Here is a 20956-nt window from a genome sequence, read left to right as displayed (position 1 = left end):
GAAATTCAGACAGGTGTGTAGCACTTAGGGCGTTTTGTTATTTTCTTCCTTCTTTTTATTGTGTTGTCGGAATCTGATGTAATAAAATCAATTTGAATCTTTCTTTGTAGAAGAGTATAAAGTCAGCCATTCTGCTTGGGAAGAAAATAGATGTTAGCAGAAGACAAGCTGCTTGTAAAAAAATAGATTTTGACTCTTAAATCCCATGTATTATAGAAATAGGTTGTTCTTTCTCTGCATGGCTGGCTAGTGCAGTAGGTTTTTATTACATATCCTGTATTGCAGTAACCTTGTCCTGCAGACTGCTGCCTCCCATGGGGCTGAGTGTCTCTCAGAGCCTACACCAGTGCTGCATGTCAGTAACCTTTGTCTCCAGAGTATAAGGTTGGAAAGCAGTGATGCTCTTTAGGCAACCTGGGAAATTCTTATTCCCAGGCAAGCAAGATGCATTTACCAAGGTAATTGAACTTTACAAATGGCTGGACTCTCTGCTCCCATTGCATTTAAAATCTGCATTTGTTTGTAATTGATATTGGTTGTGTCCTAAAGTTTTAATTATAGATTCAGTCATTAGAAAGATTTTGTATACCCTAAACTTAGAAGAAGTGTAATGTTTTTCCTCATAATCTTAAAACAGCAAATGCGGCAAAAAAGTAAGCAGCAGGCCAAAATAGAAGCCACACAGAAGCTGGAACAAGTGAAAAATGAGCAGCAGCAACAGCAGCAGCAACAGCAGCAGCAGCAGTTCAGTTCACAGCAGCTCCTGAACCAGTCTGGCTCAGACACACCCAGCAGTGGGATCCAGAGCCCCTTAACGCCGCAGACTGGCAATGGAAATATGTCTCCTGCACAACAGACATTCCATAAGGATCTGTTCACAAAGCAGCAGCTCCCTGCTACGCCTACATCAGCGTCCTCAGATGATGTGTTCCTAAAGCCGCAAGCCCCACCTCCCACTCCCACCCGAATCCCAGTACACGATTCACTGTCTCAGTCTCAGACTCCTCAGACATCATCACAACAGATGTTTTCTCCAGGTTCCACAAACACAAGGCCTCCTTCTCCAATGGATCCATATGCTAAAATGGTGGGAACACCCAGACCAGCACCCATTAACCAGAACTTTGTTAGGAGGAACACCATTGCCCCATTAGATTCCTGTGCAGCACAGTCATCCATATCTCGGGAGCCGTCGGGAAGCAGGCCTTCGCCAGTCAGGGACTCATGTTCTTCATCTCCAGGTAGCAGCGATCCCTATGCAAAGCCACCAGACACACCCAGGCCTGTCATGCCATCAGAGCAGTTCTCCAAACCATTGGGGGTCCCACGGTCACCCATAGTTATGGAGCAGTCAGGGAAGGTACCTTTAGCTGCTGGAAGCAGTGATCCATTTACTAAGCCAGCTCCTAGGACTGACACGTTTCAGAGACAGAGAGTAACCTCTGCTGATGCCTATGCACGGCCTCCATTGACTCCGACTCCTGCTCCTGTTGATGGGAGCCCTGGACCTTTCAAAACTCCTCTGCGCCCTCCTCAGTCCCCACAAGATCCTTACTCATCCATGCCAGCCACGCCACGGCGCGTTGCTGTTGATCCCTATGAAAGGCCCCCTCTGACACCGAGGCCGGTGGATAACTTTTCCCATAACCAGGCCAATGATCCCTACAGCCAGCCTCCCCTCACTCCCCACCCCGCAATAAAGGAGCCTTTTGCCCATCCGCCGCGGATAGTGCGGCAGCAGGGTGATTCTTTCCCTCAGTCTGGGCCCATTTCAAGGCCAGCTTCTCAGGACCCTTACTCCCAGCCTCCAGGTACTCCTCTGCCAGTTGCTGATCCTTACGCCCAGCCCCCAGGAACTCCTCGTCCCAGCACAGTGGATCCATATATGCAGCAGCCACCTACACCAAGACCCGCTCAGCCTGCAGATCTGTTTGCTCAGTCCTCAGCAAATCAGAGACATTCTGATCCATACGCCCAACCTCCTGGAACACCACGGCCAGTTCTCAGTGATCCTTACTCTCAGCAGCCAGCAACCCCAAGGCCAGGGATTCCTGAGAGTTTTAACAGACCTGCCATGACAAGGCCAGGACTAATACCAAATAGAGATCCTTTCCTGCAGACACCACAGAGCAGGTTGCAGGGCACTTTTGTCAGGCCATCAGATCCATGTTCTCAAACTGCCAGGTCTGCAGGACCTGCAATAACGGATTCATTTAGCCATGGTGCAGCTACTCCAGCACGTGACCCATATGATCAACCACCAATGACTCCAAGACCTCAGCCAGAATCTTTTGGAACTGGTCAGCTGGTCCACGATGCTGCCGAACAGCCACGGCCTGGATCTGAGGGCACCTTCAGTGGATCCGGAAATTCTCCGATGACTTCTCAAGGACAGCAGTTTCCCAAAGTTTCCCAAGTTCCTGGCCCAGCACCCACCACGGGAGTAACAGATACACAGAATACCATGAATATGTCTCAAGGAGATACTGAGAAGTTAAGACAGGTGAGAATAATGTTCAATTCTGATTGTATTAAAATACTGTAAGTAGAAGAATTTCCCCCATTCTTGTTAATACTTGAAGTTTCTTGCCATTAAACATAACTACATGTAAGATAATTACCTTAATTTACTTAGTATGTTAGTTTGGTCCTCCTGGATAGAACCACAATATACAGAATATAGAAACATCAGTAATTTTTAAGGAATTTGGACAAGATCCAAGAAAAGAAGCAAAAGTCTATATTTGAAGCCACGGAAGATGTAGATGGTTGGTCTGTAATAGTGCTTTTAGCTACAGTCTGAGGGGAAAAAACCATTTTAAAAGGACAGTTAGTTCTATTCTGTAACAAATGAGGTGTGGAGCTGATGTCAGTGACTTGTTCACTGGCTGGAGAAGGGAGTACAGGCAAAGATCTCAGACCACACGTCTGATTTTGCAGTTGGCCGATGTTTTGAGCTGAATCCTTCACTTGGTCAGTGCTCTTCTTGAGGCACATTCACTCCAGGTTTCTGTCTGTGAATGTTTGGCAGACAGCTCTTGCTGAGAGGTAGAATTACATTCAGCTTGTGGACAGCTGCTCAATCTTTTGTTTGGAAGGAGGGATGGGAAGTGAACTTAATGGAAAATTGGTGGTATTTATCATACAGGGTTAGAGTAAATTCTGCAGCTGTGGCATAAACCTCTTGCTGAATTTTCTTCAGTGGACCTCTGGTCACCTTTGTCCCTCAGAATGCACTTCTCCTGTGGTGAAAGGGCCTGCATTACTGGAATAGAAGAAGGGAATTTTTTTTTGAAATAGAAGAAGGAAAAGAGAGTTGCTGCCATGTTAATTGGTAGAATGGGATCACACCATACACTTTAACAAGAGGTCTGGATCTTAGGTTGTGTTACCAGCACCTTGCACCATTTGACCCCCCTTCTCATTTCTGAGGTGATTATGGTTGTTTATAGTATTTTTCTGTAACAACTGAAGGATTTCTTTCCTCCAAAAGGCTTAACCTATCAGAGTGTAACACTTCAAAAGATGTCAATTGCAGTGTGAAGCATAATGATTTATTTTCTTTTAAACAGCGCCAGAAACTACGTGAGATTATTCTACAGCAGCAGCAGCAGAAGAAGAACGCGGTTCGCCAGGAAAAGGCCTTGCAGGACGCAGCAGCTCCTCCCCATGCAGCCCCTCTTCAGCATTGGCAGCAAGACAACTTAAATCAAATTTTTAACCGCCCTCCTCCTCCCTATCCTGGGAATATCAGGTCCTCTGTGGTCCCTCCAGGTGGGCCAAGGTTCTCCATGTACCCAAAGGACCAGCGTGGGCCATTCCCTGGGGATGGGCAGTTCAATAGGCCCCAGTTTCCAGGAGATATGAACACCATGGGCATGAGACCTCATGGTCTGAGGTAAGCTCTTGGTTCTCTTAAACCCAGGGTATTACAGGGATAGTTAGATAAAGGGGGCTTTTTGGACAGGATGAAAAATCATCTACAGGAGCTGGTAACCTTCCTGAACTCCATACATGCAGTGGGTTTTCCTGTAACATTAGAATGTGTGTTTTACACTCTTTTGTTGGGAATTATTCAGAAATACGAATGGAGAAACTGCAGAAGTAGTCGAACTTGGTTGACCTGAAACATCTTGTTGTCCAAGGCTTTGGGGCATTTCTAAAAAAAAAGTAAAAGATCAGACTTTATTTTTGATGTCTTAATAATGAATAAACTCATTTCTAATGTGTATGTAATCAAACACAAGGTTCTATCTGTGCCATTTTTACAATGAATGCTGCAATGTAAAATGAATACCAGTATCAACATACCTTGTTATCTCAGAAATTAATTTTTTTCAGTATCTGGATTTATTTTAGTAATTTCTAAATCCACACACTGGAGTTTTTTTACTCTGAATTGCATTAACGTGTATTTTAATTACTAGGTTATTTCTGACTGTCAGTTTTCTATCCATTATTATTATTGAAATTGAAAACAGGTTGTTTATTAAACATAATTAAAGCAATTATTTTATTGTAGTCATAAAGCTCATTTAAATGTAAGCATACTCAGTCAAAACATTTATTTAAATATCTTGATGGAATACATCATGTAAAGCATTTTGGTGAATAGTTATTTAGTCATGTGAGACTGAGAAAAAAGATGATTTAGCCTTTCATGCTTTATTTTAGATATGGGTTTCCAGGAGGTGGCCATGGTCCACCCTCGGGTCAGGAACGTTTCCTTGGTCCTCAGCAGCCAATGCAGCGCCCTGGAGTTCCCCCCCAGCTGAGGAGATCCCTGTCTATTGATATGCCCCGGCCAGTGAACAATCCACAGATCAGTAACACCTCTGGGATCTCGCAGCATTTTCCCCCGCAGGGAATTCCAGTCCAGCAGCATAACATCCTGGGCCAGGCGTTCATCGAGCTGCGTCACAGAGCTCCTGATGGGAGGCCCAGGCTGCCCTTCAATCCTGCTGCTGCCAGTGTGATGGAGGCAGCAGCTCAGCACCAGCGGCACCCCGGGTTCCTGCCCAGGCAGGATTTCCCAGGCCCAAGACAGGCAGAACCGCTGAGACACAATTCTCAAGGAATACCAAACCAGTTGCAGATGTCTGGAGGTTTGGAGCACATGTCCCAGTCCCAGCAGGATCAAATCAATCCTGAGAACCCACCTGCACTTGTAATGCGTTCTCTGGGTCAGCCAGTTGCTGATGCATTCCCAGGACCATCTTTGTCTACATCTGCACCAAGTGATGAATCTGCAAACTTGCAGATTCCCAACCAGCCAAGTGATGGTCTAGAAGAAAAGCTTGATCCTGATGATCCTGCTGTAAAAGATTTGGATGTGAAAGACCTTGATGGTGTTGAAGTCAAGGATTTAGATGATGAGGATTTGGAAAATCTGAACTTGGACACAGAGGATGGGAAAGGAGATGAACTGGACACTCTAGATAATTTGGAAACCAATGATCCTCACCTCGATGATCTTCTGAGATCGGGGGAATTTGATTTAATTGCATACACAGATCCAGACCTTGATGTGGGGGATAAGAAAGGAATGTTTAATGAAGAACTAGACCTTAGTGTCCCCATTGATGACAAACTAGATATCCAGGGCAAGGCAGAAGAACCCAAACAGAAAGAACAAGGTGATAAAACTGTTGCCCCTGCTGAGACCCAGTCTCCACCAAAGAAATCAGCTACAGAAAATGAAATTAAAACAGAAGTACTTTCCCCAAACACTCAGGAGGAAAAGAAGAACGAAAATGAAAAAGGTGATGGAAGTACTGAGTCCACAAGTACTCAACAGGTTGCTGAAGTGGAGTTAAAGGATGGAGAAAAGGCTCCTGCACAACCTGGTAACCCAGAATTCCCTGACAAAACTCCTGCTGTTCTAAGTCAAGATACAACTGTGCCTAGTCCAGATGCTCAGGGAGCTGCTCCGCTGCCTGTTCAAGGAGCAGTAAGTTCCTGCAGTATTTCTGGGTCCACCCCAGTCCTCTCAAGTTTGCTGTCTAGTGAGAGCTCAGACAGTGCTGAAGCAAGAGCTCTGGGATCTCCATCTCAATCTCTGCCACCCACACAAATGAACCATGGATCAGGTATTCCACAAACACTCATGACACCTGCTGGACAGATCTTGGAAAACACTTTGAATTCAAATCTGCCCATGGTTCCACGAATGAACCATAATTTTTCTCATGGGTCACCAAATCCAGGATTTATTCAGGGTCAGTCATCTAATCATAACTTTGGGACGGGACAGACATCTAATCAAACTGTGGCTGTACCAAACCGTCCTGGTCCCAGTGGCATCTCTGGTCCCCAACAGATGATGCTCCCTCAGCCATTAGCTCAGCAACAGAACCGAGAGAGGCCACTTCTGCTAGAGGAACAGCCACTTCTTCTGCAGGACCTCCTGGATCAGGAGAGGCAGGAGCAGCAGCAGCAGAGACAGATGCAAGCCATGATTCGCCAGCGTTCGGAGCCATTTTTCCCTAATATTGGTATGTGGGTGTTGTGTTTGTCTGTGTTCCAGTTGTTTTAAAAATGCAGCAGTAAATAGTTAAATAATCCACAGCACTGCAAGACACAGGTAAATATGTAGAGCTTGAAGGTGACATAATAAAAATCAACCTCCCTATTAGGTACAAAGGGAGTATGGAAATTGAGCATGTAGGTGGAATTCTGAACTCTGTGGCAAGGCTCCTGTTGTCATTACCAGGATCAGGGTAATTCTGTTTTACTGATAATGTTTGTGACATCAGCTGTGTCACATACTCTCTTTATATTTTAGGTTCTCATGAGATACGGAGCAAATGTTTCCTTTGTAAACAGAATTAGGCAATGAAGTGCACTAGCTCACCTTCTGATACTTGATCTATCAATTCTATGTTTATGGTTGTTTTATGACTTTTTTTGCAGTATTTGGTGTGTCACAAGAAAAGGGATTATCAAAAGCTGTTACTAACACACAGTCTAGGCAAGGCCCAGAAACATCACAAATAATTACGCTTTTACTAAAAGAATTTTAAGAAGAACTGTGGTTGCTTGTTTAATATAACCCAGCAGTTTGAGCATTCAAATCAAGACCCATCACCATCATTTAGTTGTTAATGAAACACTTTATTTTGAGGACTGTGTAAGCTACATTGACCATCAAGGCCATTCTCATCGTGCAGTAGTGATGGTGTGCCAGTTGCCAGTTGAGATCACAAAAAAACTTCTTCCTGAGTCTTAAACCTATAAATAGAATTTATTAATCTGTTGGGTCATAGGCCAGATTTGGTCTAGAGCACTTCTCAGACTGACTTGGTTTGGTTTTTATGTTGTGGCTGAAAACAAGGACAGCTGTTGCTGGACTAACTTTTCTTAGAGGGTACATGAAAGTGCTTATTAATGTGGAATATCAAAGCGGAGAAGACAATTAATGTGAAATAGGAATGCAATTAATGTTTTACTGAAGATTTACATATGAACTAAGTGTAAACAAGTGATTTCTATTTAATAACTTGTAATGTTTCAGCTGTGTGATTCACTGCTGCTGTTTTTCTCTTACAGATTTTGATGCGATTACAGATCCCATAATGAAAGCAAAAATGGTGGCTCTTAAGGGGATCAACAAAGTCATGGCACAGAGTAACATGGGGATGCCACCAATGGTCATGAACAGGTAGGCAACATTTGATACCAGTCTTTAGGACTACAAAAAATAAAAGGAAGTGACAGAGTTTGTGGAAACTGTGTGCAGGAAATGAAAAAAAATTCTCTGTCATGTAGTTTGCATTTTATGCTAACACAGGATTATCTCCTAGGAATAAAGCAAGTGTGGCAATAGGAGCTATAAAAGTTACTCAAATGCGTCAGACTTGTGTTCTAGTTGTAGTGTCATAGGCCAACATGGACAGCATGGCTTCACTGTTGATGCTCTTTCTTGTTTTCCCACTTCCTAATTAGGTAATGACACATCTCCCACACGTTGTGCTAGAAAACTGGGGGTGACAGTGTAACAGTGGAACCTCATGTTGAAGCAAATCATTTAATGCTGGGTATAATTAAGATTCAGCCCAAGGAGTGGAAGTTCCATCCTCTCCTTAAATCTCTTCTGAGGACAAAAGGAGCTATGAACTGTGCAGGCTGCACCAGGACTGTCCTTAGGGTACTTGGGGAGTCCATGGGCCAGGGCAATCTGTGCCTGTTCTTTCTGTGTGGCCATTCAAACAGGTTTTCTCTGTCCAGTGCCCCATGGTAATACATGGCTTACCCAAGGTGGACATGGACCCAGCTCCAGTTGACTGTGCTGGTGATGATGAAAGCTAAATACAAATACAGATTTGTGTGTGTTTTCACTGCTCTAGCACAGTAGGTCATATTTACGTCATCTCTCTGAATAATGTAAAATGCTGTAATTTCAACCAAAGGCAAAATGTTGTCTGTATCTCCAGATGTTGAAAAGGTTTGGTAGAGAAGTTCAAGCCAATGTCTAAAAAATATTTGGGTGCTTTGTTTAAGTTGGCCATAATACAGAAGGTTGTCTCTCTCCTAAAATGCCGGTTTTCAAGATTATAATTTCACTTTCTGTTTATCAATAGGTTTCCCTTTATGGGTCAGCCAGTGCCAGGGGCTCAGACCAGTGAAGGCCAAAATCATATGCAACAGGCAATTACACAGGTAATGCAACTTGATATGGGCTTGGAAAAAAACTGTTCAATAATGATAAATAGGTTTTGGGTATTTTAATTGAACTGTGATTTAATATCCTTGTCTGTCTCTGTTTTACTGAAATTTCTAGGATGGAAGTTTGACACCTCAGATTGCTAGACCTAATCCTCCCAGTTTTGGTCCTGGTTTTGTCAGTAAGTAAATATTTAATAATTTATTTTATGGGGTTTTTTTCATTTTACAGTTCTGTTTTCTGTAAAATGAACTATCCATAAATGGATCCTGTCTCTCAAAAAAATCATCCTTTTAAAATTGAGTCATTTCATCATTATGATGCCAGATAATGAAGGGGGGTGCATAGTAAATGCTGTTAATATTTTTTTTCTAGAAGCTGTCATCAACAAAACACCATACGGAAAGAGGGAAACAGAAAATTGACATTATTTGGATTTGTGTGAGAGCAGTAATCTATTAACTGGCAGACTGCTATAGCAGAAACCTGGTCTTTGGTTGTGTTGCAGTATTCTGAGCTCAGTGAGAACAACTGTCTGTATCGATGGGGTTTTTTATTTCAGAAGCAGAAAGTTTTGTGCAACATCATGGTCATTTGAACAAATACCAGAAAAAGTTTTCCAGGCATTGGTTAGGCAGGCCTGGCTGTGAAGCACAGTTGTGGAAAGCAGCTTTTTGCATTCCATATTTCTGGCTGCCCTAGATCAATTGTGAATCCTAGTCTCTGTGATAAGAAAGATTTATTAGCAGAAATTAAAACTGAGCATATGTTGGAAGAGAAAGACCATATTCTATAACTACAAATACTTCACTTGATATATATGAATAAGAAACAGAAGTAAACACCTTCACATTTTCCAGAAGCTGGAGTAACAGCACTGAGTGTGCAATAAGGAGCTTTGGCAAGATTATCACATGGCACTCAGCACGGCACTACTCTGGTTGGTGGTGGTGGGTTCTGAGCACTTACCTGTTTCTCAGTTCAGTAGTAGTTACCCTTACCTGGAACTCACTAATATTTCAGTACTTTCATGTTGCTCATGTTACTCTCAATCGTCCCCTCAGTTTGTGGGATCAGTTCTGCAGAATTTTTCCCTGAAAGCACCTCGAGGCCGTAGCTCACTCTGAGTGGGTTTAGTTGAGCTGTTCAGAGTCAAAGCAGTCACTGACACAGTGACTGCTAAAGTAGAAGGTGGCAGAGTGGAGCACAAGAGGATGTGGTTATACTGAAATCATGCTGCTGTGTGGTATCCCTGTTAAACAAGGATCTTTACAAGGAAGGTCTGTGCTGTATTCCTGGTGTCCCAGCTCACTGAAAATGTGATCAGGAGACAAATGACGCCATCACCCATGTTCTCTCTTGCTTTCTGTGCTTAGTGCAGATCGCGTGTTATCAGACATGGTTGTTTTGCCTCCAGAAAAACATCAGAGAGCAATGGACTGCCCGTGGCAGATGAGCATTTGTCATTTGTAAGAAGAGCAATGTCTCTATTACAGCCTAAATGAGAGGCATTTATTTTGGGGGGAGTAAATGGCATTGGTGCTGAAGGCCCTGTGCTGAAGGCTGCCACTGACAAAGTGATTTTTACAAAGACAGTATCTTTCTTTCACTTCATTAATATTCGATGGTGTTCATCATTTTAATATTTTTCTTAGAAGCGGTCATAAAAATAAATTCTGTGTGTACAACAGTTTTCTGCAAACACCAGAATTAATCAGGCCGTGTTTTCTGTAAGTTTATGTCCTTGCTCCTTAAGCTCTTTGTACTTGAGTACTTCCAGAGATCTTCCATGTCCCCTCTTCTGTTGCAGAACAGGGAATCACTGGGTTCTCTAGCTGTTCCCAAAGCTACATTTGCTCACTGGCAAGTGCATGTTTGCTGCCTCAACAGCTGGCTGATACCTCCCGATATGGACTGTGTTAAAACTGTTTTCTCTCACAAATGCAGTTATTTGGATCTGTGTCCTTTACTCAGGTCACTCCAAGAGCTTAGTATTGAAATACCAAATGTTTGTACGATGTGCGAAAAGACGGGGGGGGGGGGGGGGGCGGTGATGGTTAAATTTGAGCTCTAAAAAGTAGGATGAGAGCTCATCTCCTCATCTCCAGGATGAGATCATATCACACTTCATTTCCCTTCTCTCTAGATGATTCACAAAGAAAGCAGTATGAGGAATGGCTGCAAGATACACAACAACTTCTTCAAATGCAACAGAAGTACCTGGAGGAGCAAATTGGAGCCCACAGAAAATCCAAAAAGGCCCTCTCAGCCAAACAGCGCACAGCCAAGAAAGCCGGCCGGGAGTTCCCAGAGGAGGATGCAGAGCAGCTTAAACATGTTACTGAGCAGCAAAGTATGGTCCAAAAACAGCTAGATCAGGTAATCATCTGGAATCCAGACTGTTCACCTTGCCACTGAGCTGTCACAGTGGTAATAACTCTTTCCTTTAAATCTTCTGAAAGATACAGTGGAGCTCTACTTAAAGGGAGCCACTCCCTGTTCTGTTTTGCGTGTGTAACAGCATTGCTCTGGAGAGTACATGGACCCTGGAGCTGCAAAGGAGTATGCTGTGGCAAACACTATGACAAAAAGCTGGGTTAGTACTTTGGGAAGAGGGGAATTCCTTGACAAAATGACTTGCAGAGTTCTTGACACCATGCAAAGCAAAAATTAAATAGTCAGAGAAAAGTTTTAGCATGCAGTGCTTTGTTTCAGGCTTGAATGAACCTCCTAACCCAATCTTCTTTTCCTACAGTTTGAAAATATCTTGCCATTATATCTTTAGAGTTAGTCTAGTTGTATGCTCTGTCTCGTTCCTAGATGCTGATCATCAGTATTGTGTCATGGAATAGCACAGGTCAAAGGGATATCTGGAGATCTTTTAGTCATGATCAAAGCAGAAATAGCTTCATGATTAAATCAGGTTACTCAGCACCTTGTCAGTCAAGTTTTGTAAGTCTCCAAAGATAGAGATTTCCCAGCCTCTCTGGGCCCCTGTTTCTACATGTAACCACTTTCACTGGGCTTTGTTTTCCTTTCCTTATATTCAGTTGGAATTTCACATATTGTAACTGTGGTAATAGTGAGATGAAACCTGTGATAGCTTTGTTAAATCTGCGCTTTCCCCACCAGTAGTGAATGCTGTGGTTCCTCAAGACATTTTTTATAAATTATCTGGCATGATTGTCAGGATCAGGGCGGCCTGCTGAAAATGAAAATACTTTAGAATTACCCTTTACTAGTATGAAGGAAAAAAATTGGCAGCAGACAGTTTGGAATGAAGTCCTGGGTGATATCTGACCCTTGAGTTCTTGCTCCTGTGTTTCTTCCAGACAAAGTATTTGCTGGATGGGATATTAGTTAGCTCATCTTTCCACTGTGTGGAAGAGGGATGGAGTGGGTAAATTATGTCTACATAATTTTTTTTTCCCTTCCACAACAAATCACAAGTAGAAAAAATGAAAAAAAATTCCCTTTAACCAATCTTTATCATACATATATGACAGTCTAATCTTATGGTGGAGTTAGAGTGAAGTAACAGCTGCTAATCATGACATTGCTGGCAGATTCATTTACTGCCCCCTATTTAAGGTTCTCCTATTTGTAATTTTTGAATTTAAATTTAATCTGCTGCTGGCAGAAGCCATTCCCTGCCCTTTAGCCAGTGATTTAGACCGGTGGTTGATTCATCCACATCTAAGCACCATTTTGTGTTCTGTACCTTGTAGGAGCTGAAATGAGGTTTAAAGTCTAGTTTTAAGGACCTTCTATTGGAAGCAATTTGCCACTCTTTCAGATCAGATCAAGTAATTTTTCTGCAGTCAAGCTTCTGTTAGTTTTTGAAAAGTCTCTGTATATATGGAGAGAGAAAAGAGCTCTTGGATCCCTACGAGTGGCTGTTCCTGGGCACAGGCACGGAGAGCCCGGAGCTGACTGTGCCCCAGGAGCTGATGTGAGACAGGGTTATTGGCCAGGCATGGAGCCATGCAGACCCTGCCAGATGGCCCCTGTGGCACTGTGCCTGTGCTCACAGGCTCTGCCCTGCTCTCCCTGCACTGCTGAAATCTCCATCTTGGCTCAGGGCCTCTGGGGGTGCTCAGCACAGGGCCTTGGACACCTCAGCTCATTCCAGGGACAGTCACGGCTGATCCACCCCTGCAGGCCCTGGAGGCTGTGGTGCTTTGGATGCTTCATGGTACAGCCCCACAGAGCCTGCACAGATTTAGTGCTGTAGGACCATGGAGAAGCCCTGGAGCACTGGTTCTGTGCAGTGCAGATGGATCCAGTGGCTCTGTGCAGTGTTTATCCAGCAGTGTCAGTGCCAAGACAGAGCTCATAAACCATCTTGGACCTGGGATAATTGTGTAAATAACCTTTTGGGTGCATCTCTCCCGCAGCCTGAAGTGTGTCCTGTGGCATCACTGTTACCCTGAGCTTTCTGGCTTATCCCTTGCCTCAGATAAAGGCGAGGGCTAGCAAACAATTAGAATTATGTTACAGAGTTTTTCCATCCCTGCATAAGTTGTGGAAGTCTTAATCTAATGAGATTAGATTATGACTCCTCTCTAGTGAGAGAGAGATTTCCCGTAATGTATGCATCATCAGCCAGTGGATTGCACGTCCTTTTATTTTTTTAGAAACAAATTTAATTGGATATCTGCAGCGTTTCTGAAAGGCTCTTGCTTGTCCAGTTGACTTCTGTTTGTCTAAACTACAAGGCATAACTTGTAGTGTCCACATTGAGTTTATTTTGGTCTTAAAATTTTAAATTTTCAAGCCGGAGTTGCATTTTCATCTGACATGAGATGTTTGAGGATCTGCCTGTGAACAACTGGGAATATCCATCACTGTTATCCTGCAAACTTTTCCTTTCAAGTTACATCTTTTAAAAATGTTGCTGATGTGTGAACATCATCCATCTCACTGTTTCCCTTTTCCTGTCAGTTCCCAACTGTTTGTATCCTGTGCATGGATGATAAGATCTGTAGGAGGACAAGGATCACTGCTGGTTTAGGTTTGTATATTCTCTAGCACAGTGCAGTCTTGATGTGTAATTAGAACTTTGAGGCGCTGCTGTTTTGTCTGAAGTGTTGGGACAGGGGGTATTTCTAATGAAATAATGGCTGTTTAGCATTAAAAACACTGCAGAAACGCTGTTTTGACCTGAGGTTCATTGTCTCCTGGAATTACAGTGGTGAGTTACATGGTTTATGCTGCTTACACAGCCTGTACGTGGCAGGGATGAGTAATGACTGTTTCAATGTTTAGATCCGGAAGCAGCAGAAGGAGCACGCGGAGCTGATTGAGGAGTACCGGATCAAGCAGCAGCAGCAGCAGCAGTGTGGGATGGCTCCCCATTCCATAATGCCAGGGGTCCAGGGCCAGCCTCCGATGGTTCCAGGAGGAGCAGCACCAGCAATGAGTCAGCAGAACTTTCCCATGGTGGCACAGCAGCTCCAGCATCAGCAGCACGCAGTGGTGATGCCTGGGCAATCCAACCCCACCAGGATGGCAAATTTATCAGGATGGCAACCTCCAAGTGCCCCTGCAAGTCACATTTCCATGAATCCAGCAAGGATGCAGCCTCCAATGGCACCACTGCCAATTACTCCTGGTACCCCTGCTCCTGTGCCTGGCCCAAATGCAGCTGCACAGTCAGGGCCACCCCCAAGGGTGGAGTTTGAGGACAACAACCCTTTCAGTGAAAGTTTCCAGGAGCGGGAGCGGAAGGAGCGCTTACGGGAGCAGCAGGAGCGGCAGCGCATCCAACTGATGCAGGAGGTGGATCGACAGAGAGCTCTGCAGCAGAGGATGGAGCGGGAGCAGCACAGTATGATGGGGCCTGAGCTGAATAACAAAACATCCTTATCTCAGATACCTTTCTTCAATTCTGAGCTGCCTTGTGATTTCATGCAAACCCCACGGCCCCTGCAGCCGTCCCCACAGCAGCAGCAGCAGATGGGGCAGATCCTGCAGCAGGGTGCTGTGACCTCCCCTCCTGCCACCAATTTTATGCAAAGCACAGAGCGAAGGCCAGTGGGACCTGCAGCTTTTGGACCTGATGCATCTGCTGTTCCAGGTGGATCCCCCAATTTCCATAATGTAAAACAAACTCATGGGAATCTCCCTGGGGCTGCCTTTACGCAGAACCAGGTCAGGCCTCCTTTTCCTTCTGCTGTACCTTCATCTCCAGTGCTGGGGAGCGGTGTCCCATGTGGGTCGGACACTGGTGTGCCCCAGGCAGCAAACATCCCTGTGTCAGGCCAGTCTCTCATCCAGCTGTATTCTGACATAATCCCAGAAGAGAAAGGCAAAAAGAAAAGGACGTGGAAAAAGAAAAAGGACGATGATGCTGAGTCAATAAAAGCCCCGTCAACACCACACTCTGATATCACCCCACCATCAACCCCAACCATTTCTGATGCTACCTCCACCCCCACAGTGAACACCCCCAATGAGCCACGGCACCAGGATGAACAGGAGTCTGTGGAGTTAACGGGCCCCTCAACATCCAATGCAGGAGAGAGCCGGAGCTCCCCGGAGCTGGAGGGGAAGCTCCCCAGCAGCAGCAGCAGCATGTCCCAGAAACAGCCCGGTGGCAATGCAGAGGCTGAAAAGGCTAAAACGGACACACCCACCAGCCTCCAAGAAGTGAAACTGGAAAAGGCAGAAACTGATCAGTGCTCAGGTCAAGCTGAGCCTAAACCAGAAAATCCAAGCAGTATTAAGGTGGAGGAGGATAAGGTCACCTCACAGCCGACCTCTTCAGCTCCAAGTCCAGCACAGCCACCCAGTGTTCCGACAGCCAAAGGGGAGTCAGGGAATGAACTGCTGAAACATCTGCTAAAAAACAAGAAGTCCTCATCTCTTCTAAATCAGAAACCGGCGAACAGCGGCCGAGCAGAAGAAGAGGCTTCTGGGGATAAAAAGTTAGCAGAGAAGCAGAGTCCAGCTGAAGGAATGGTGAGCCTGGTACTGGTTTTGTTACACTCTCGTCAGTAGCAGTCCTAGCCTAGTCTGTGCCTTACTGTGGGCATGTGTTGGGACGTAACCTACCTGTATGCGGGTGGAGGGAGCAGCTTTAAGGAACTTTGGCCTCTTTCCTGCCTCTTCTCCACAAGTAAATCACCTGTGCTAAAAAAAGAATAAATTTTAATATGACTTCTTAGGTCAGCATATTCAGAAATCACTGAAATGCAAAAAACCCATTTTTCTACAGAAAATTGTCTTTAAGAATATTCCTAATATTCCTAATATTAAGGCAGGATTTTACAATATGATTCCTAATTACTCACTGGTACGTGTCTGTACAGAACATGGTGTGTCTGGGTGCTGCTTTCTCCTGTGACTCCATCTGAGTTGTCTGTAAGATTTATTAATTTATAAGGTCCTTAAAAACAGACCTGAAGAAAAGTGCTTTCTGTGGAGGTAGGATACACTTTAGACTTAGACTTCTTGGTCATTTTATTATAATCATAATCTCTGTTTTTGGGTTTTGAATGCCTAAACTCTACATTCATTCTTAAAACAAAATTCAGGTGTACTTAAAAGGAATAAATACTCGTAAAAGTAATAATTGTGAGCAGCAGGTAATTTAAGTAAGTGTTAAACATCCACAGTAAAAACATGTGACAGGAATATTAGAATACTGGTGGTAGGGGTCATGTAGAGCTGTTTAAAATAATAATGGATTTTTAAAATAATGGACTTTTTTTTGGCTTGCCCCTGTAGCATTAGAGTCCCGTTCTGATCCCTTTTACCCAGCTATGCTTCCATGGGAAGAAAGGCTTTGCAGATTTGTACTGGAAGTATTTAACCAAGTGGTACAATCCAGAAATGTTTCACAACACTTTTTTTTGTTTCTAACCTCAAAATACTTTTGTATTATATTAACTTCCACGCCTTTCTTCTGCCACCAAGTCTGTCTTTCATTAGGCCCTCATGAACATCTCCAGGGTTTCATGCCCATGTAACTGTATTTTAGGGGTTATTCAGAAGACTATTTCTGGCCTGTGAGTTTTTAATGATGTTTTCAGATGTCAGTAGTGTTAATGGGAGGTCATAATTCTGTCTGTAGGGACAGTTCAGCAGTTCCACCTGCCAGTAAAATACGCTTTGTTATCAGTGAGATTTACTACACTGTGCCTGTGCTTGCAGAGTTGTGCGCAGTAAATCGGAGTGCACTATGTATTAACATGTCAAAATTTCTGCTGCACTTCCTTTTTTCACACCAGCAAACTACAGGAGCCCAGATGCAAGGTCCATTTGGGTGCAGTAACAGCCAGCTCCAGAGAACAGATGTAGGACCTGAAACCAAGAAGCAGAGAAACAAGCGGGCTCAGAGGACGGGAGAGAAGGCAGCTCCTCGGTCCAAGAAAAGGAAAAAAGAGGAAGAAGAAAAGCAGGCTGTTTATCCTAATGCAGATACCTTCATCCAGCTGAAACAGGTAAGGGTGCAGGGACTGGGAAAGGCAGTCCAGAGGATACATGGAACAGTGGATTTCTCCTGATGGAAGTGAAGTTGATCATTAAGTTGAATTTTGAGCACAGGGTGGGGAAAATGAGAACTTCCACAAAATCAGGAATTTAAAGTTTGGGGTTTGTTTAATTTTGGAAGGTGGGCTGACATGGTAGATAGTCCCAAAGCCACAGAGTTGCTGACAGGGAGCTGGAGCTGAACAGGGACTGCATTCCTTAACAAACAGAGAGGCCTGTGTTTGACAGTTTCCTGACAGTGGATAAATTCCAATTCTTCTTTTGTATTAGAAATCACTATACTGATTGGAACATTGGAACCTTGCATCTGTATTATACTTAAATTAATTTCTGGCTTTTTTTTCTTTTTATACAGCAACTTTCTCTTCTGCCTTTGGTGGAACCAATAATTGGAGTGAGCTTTGCACACTTTCTCCCCTATGGCAGTGGCCAGCTAAATGGTGGAAATCGACTCATGGGAAGTTTTGGAAGTGCTACTCTTGATGGGGCTTCAGATTACTACTCCCAGCTCATTTACAAGGTATGGTTTTAATCTGGATTTCTGTTGTGTGCTCTCTGTGGGAAAAGAAGTCCAAGATATTATTACTGCTAGTCAGAGTTCCTGCCTTTTATGCAACTAGAAGAAAAATAATCTTCTATTGCTGTACTAGATAGTGCAGTGGTGAAACAGTCACCATTGTTTTACTCTCTGAAAGTGGAAATTTGTTCTGGAAACTGTGTTGTTGTAAACTAAGTAAAAACTACAAATGCTCTTTTAACAAATGGATGCTAAATAATGAAAATGGTAATTGCAGTTTTGTGGAGCAGAAAAGACTGAATTCTCAGTACTTCGCAAAGTCATTGAAAGCATTAAAGCATTTCTTAATGTGAATATAATAAGAAATAGACTTTTTCTCATTTGCCCACCAAGCCCTAACTAAGAACCTGAGAACTCTGAACAAAATAGACTGTTTCTTGATGAGTTAATAACCCACGGCATTTAAAACGCAGTCTCTGAGATCAGAGTGGCAATATTGGGAGGGCAGCAAGATACTGAACAGGCAGAATCAAGTTGCTGCTTGGATACCCTGATATAAAAGCCTGTTACAACCAGTGAGTGGTGTTTTCTCCAGCCTTACACAGTGCATAAGCTGAGAATGGGACCTACAGAAATAGCTTTTGTGGCCAAAACTAAGTAATGAGGAATAGCTTTGTAGGCATTCAGCAACAACAACAGATACTGAAGTTCTCATTTAGTTTCCATTTAACATATGTGCAGTTGAATAAACTGGTGAGAAGTAGCCCAGAGTGTGAACTTGCAGAGTATCTGCTGCTCCTTGGTAGCTGCTTCAGTGACAGCTGCTTCTGTGCTGAATGTGAGGCAGCTTCTCCTTCAGTGACAACTGGGGAAGCTGACTTGTTTGTGGTGCTGGAGAGTCACTGTGGTCTAGCTCTCTCAGCACGGAGTTGGGACCTTTGCTGAAACTGTAGGAACTCATTTGAAACTGTTCCTTAAAATGTTACTTGTGCATTTTTGTAAACAGTTTAGCCACATCTTCTTTTGGTAATGTATTTGGCAATGTACTCATGTAAGCTGTTTCTCTGATGTCACTGATACAAGAAAAGCCAATCACTGTGTCTTTTACAGTAGATACTTTTCTGTATTTGGTCACATGCTTGGGCATCAACTATGGCTGCTTCTCAGTGCTGTATTGGGGTGTAAAACTCTGAGTGGGTTACACTGTCTGGTACTGGAACAAGGCAAGTTCTCTCCCTGTGTTCCGTCCTGATTGATGTTCTTTAATTAATGTCATGCAGCAGAACAATCTGAGCAATCCCCCGACCCCCCCGGCCTCTCTCCCTCCCACGCCGCCGCCTGTGGCCTGCCAGAAGTTGGTAAACGGCTTCGCCACCACAGAGGAACTCGCTGGCAAGGCTGGAGTGCTGGGAGGCCACGATGGTAAGGGTCATGTGTGTTGGTTCTGTAAAGTGAGTCCTTTTTGTAGGCAAATGGCAAAACAGATCTTGGAATCACAGAATAAACTGAGTTGGAAGGGGCCCACCAGGATCATCAAGTTCATCTCCTGGCCCAGCACAGGACACCCCCAAGAATCCCACCATGTGACCAAGAGCGTTGTCCAAACACTTCTTGAACTCAGTCAGGCTTGGTGCTGTGACCACTTTCCTGGGGAGCCTGTTCAGTGCCCAGCCACCCTCTGGGTGAAGAACCTTTTTCTGATATCCAACCTAAACGTCCCCTGACACAGCTTCAGGCCGTTCCCTCAGATCCTGTCACTGGTCACCAGAGAGAGGAGATCAGTGCCTGCCCCTCTGTATCCCATCATGAGGAGGCTGAAGGCTGCTGTGAGGTCTCCCCTCAGTCTCTTCCAGGTTATCTCCTACGATGCTTCTCACTTGCAGTACTGCTTTATAGAAACAAAATGCCCCAACTTTTTAAGGTTGTAATCATTACTACCCAGCAATATTTTACACCCATGTAGTGTCAGGTGTTGGTGCCTTTGCCTTGTTCCCTTTCAAAAACATGTTGAGAGCTAGACACACTCTTAAGAAATGAAAAAGTAAACCTTAAGATCAGTTTCTTGGGTCCAGTACAAAGGACTGGGTGATCTCCTTGAGTGAGCTCAAAGCTGTCTATCCAGAATGTGTGCAGTCAGTATGTATTTCCCGATGCTTATAATTTGGACTGTTAAAATTGCTTTCTGTTCTTTCTACTGGCTCCTTGTAAAGACTATTCAGTGATTAAAATCCTTTTTTTCACACCCCTTTTCCTTTGTTGTTACAAAATTGTTGATTTTCTGTACTTTTGTGGGTTTTTTAAAGTAAACAAACATCCTCTCATGGTGGCAGAAGACACACTCAAAAGCCTTTCAAGCCCTGTTTGCTCAAAATGTGCAGGTTTTTTGTAAAAATGGAAGTTAATCCTCAACAGTCACAATTTGTTGAACTCCCAAGTGTCTGAGAGTGGTGTCACCATCAGGCCCCACCCACCCCCAGCAGGCAGCATGTCTGTCTCTGAAGGAGCTGCCCAGATGTCTCATTGTGCTGTGCCTTTCTGCTTTCAGTTACCAAAGCTCTGGGGCCAAAGCAGTTCCAGTTGCCTTTCAGACCACAAGATGATTTATTAGCCAGAGCAATGGCTCAGGGCCCCAAAACTGTGGATGTTCCCGCTTCACTTCCAACACCACCTCACAACAACCAGGAGGAGTTAAGGTAGGTTTTCCTTGACATCTTCAGAAAGGTATTTGGAGCAGATTCTGTGATCTCCCAGTGGATGAGACTGTGAAGGTGTGGAGAAACAAAATCCATTGTGCACAGCCACAGAAGGGCAGAGAATGGAATGGGATCATTTTAACTCTTAACATTCCACATGTAGAGAGCAGCATGGTGAAATAGATGATTAAAGCCATTGCTAGACTCTAGATTCTGTTAAATTTTTAGGAACTCCTTACTTTGTGCTCTTAAAGGTAGAAGAAAATGATATGAATAGGTATTTTTCCTGGAGCAGTGTGAGGCTGTAGTGACAGGTGACTGCTGTAGCAGCAGCAGGACTGGCAAGAGCCAGCCTGAAACTGCACAACTCCACTGAGTTTCCCAGGTGAGCACTGGTTGGAACGTGAGTCTCCTGCAGAGAGCTTCCCTTTTGCCTCCCTTGCACTTGCCTACCCAAAATATGGGTGTCTCTGGAACTCTGGAGCCTGTATGTGGACAAAGACCAGACAGATTAAATATTAAAATATCAAATATTAAATATTTAAATATTAAATATCAAATATCCAATGGTAATTTTTTACACTGGTA

The 20956-nt window shown here is 44.0% G+C and overlaps 1 protein-coding gene across 1 annotated transcript in view; it reads left to right on the top strand.

Annotated features, from left to right (window-relative positions):
• KMT2C (lysine methyltransferase 2C) overlaps nucleotides 1-20956 on the top strand; it is a 193942-nt gene that overhangs the window by 161079 nt on the left and 11907 nt on the right. Inside the window, exons 36-47 of the mRNA XM_017746748.1 lie at nucleotides 576-2503; nucleotides 3573-3898; nucleotides 4675-6494; nucleotides 7549-7660; nucleotides 8580-8658; nucleotides 8780-8843; nucleotides 10809-11041; nucleotides 13931-15625; nucleotides 16897-17109; nucleotides 17514-17678; nucleotides 18956-19097; nucleotides 20221-20368. Of these exons, the coding sequence (XP_017602237.1) occupies nucleotides 576-2503; nucleotides 3573-3898; nucleotides 4675-6494; nucleotides 7549-7660; nucleotides 8580-8658; nucleotides 8780-8843; nucleotides 10809-11041; nucleotides 13931-15625; nucleotides 16897-17109; nucleotides 17514-17678; nucleotides 18956-19097; nucleotides 20221-20368 (6925 nt within the window). The remainder of the gene's footprint in view (nucleotides 1-575; nucleotides 2504-3572; nucleotides 3899-4674; nucleotides 6495-7548; nucleotides 7661-8579; nucleotides 8659-8779; nucleotides 8844-10808; nucleotides 11042-13930; nucleotides 15626-16896; nucleotides 17110-17513; nucleotides 17679-18955; nucleotides 19098-20220; nucleotides 20369-20956) is intronic.

The sequence above is a fragment of the Corvus brachyrhynchos genome, unplaced genomic scaffold, assembly GCF_000691975.1.
Source record: "Corvus brachyrhynchos isolate BGI_N302 unplaced genomic scaffold, ASM69197v1 scaffold18, whole genome shotgun sequence".
NCBI classification, from domain to species: Eukaryota; Metazoa; Chordata; class Aves; order Passeriformes; family Corvidae; genus Corvus; species Corvus brachyrhynchos.
Note: the sequence above shows the minus strand (reverse complement) of the source record. Positions and strands in the feature narration are given on the sequence as shown.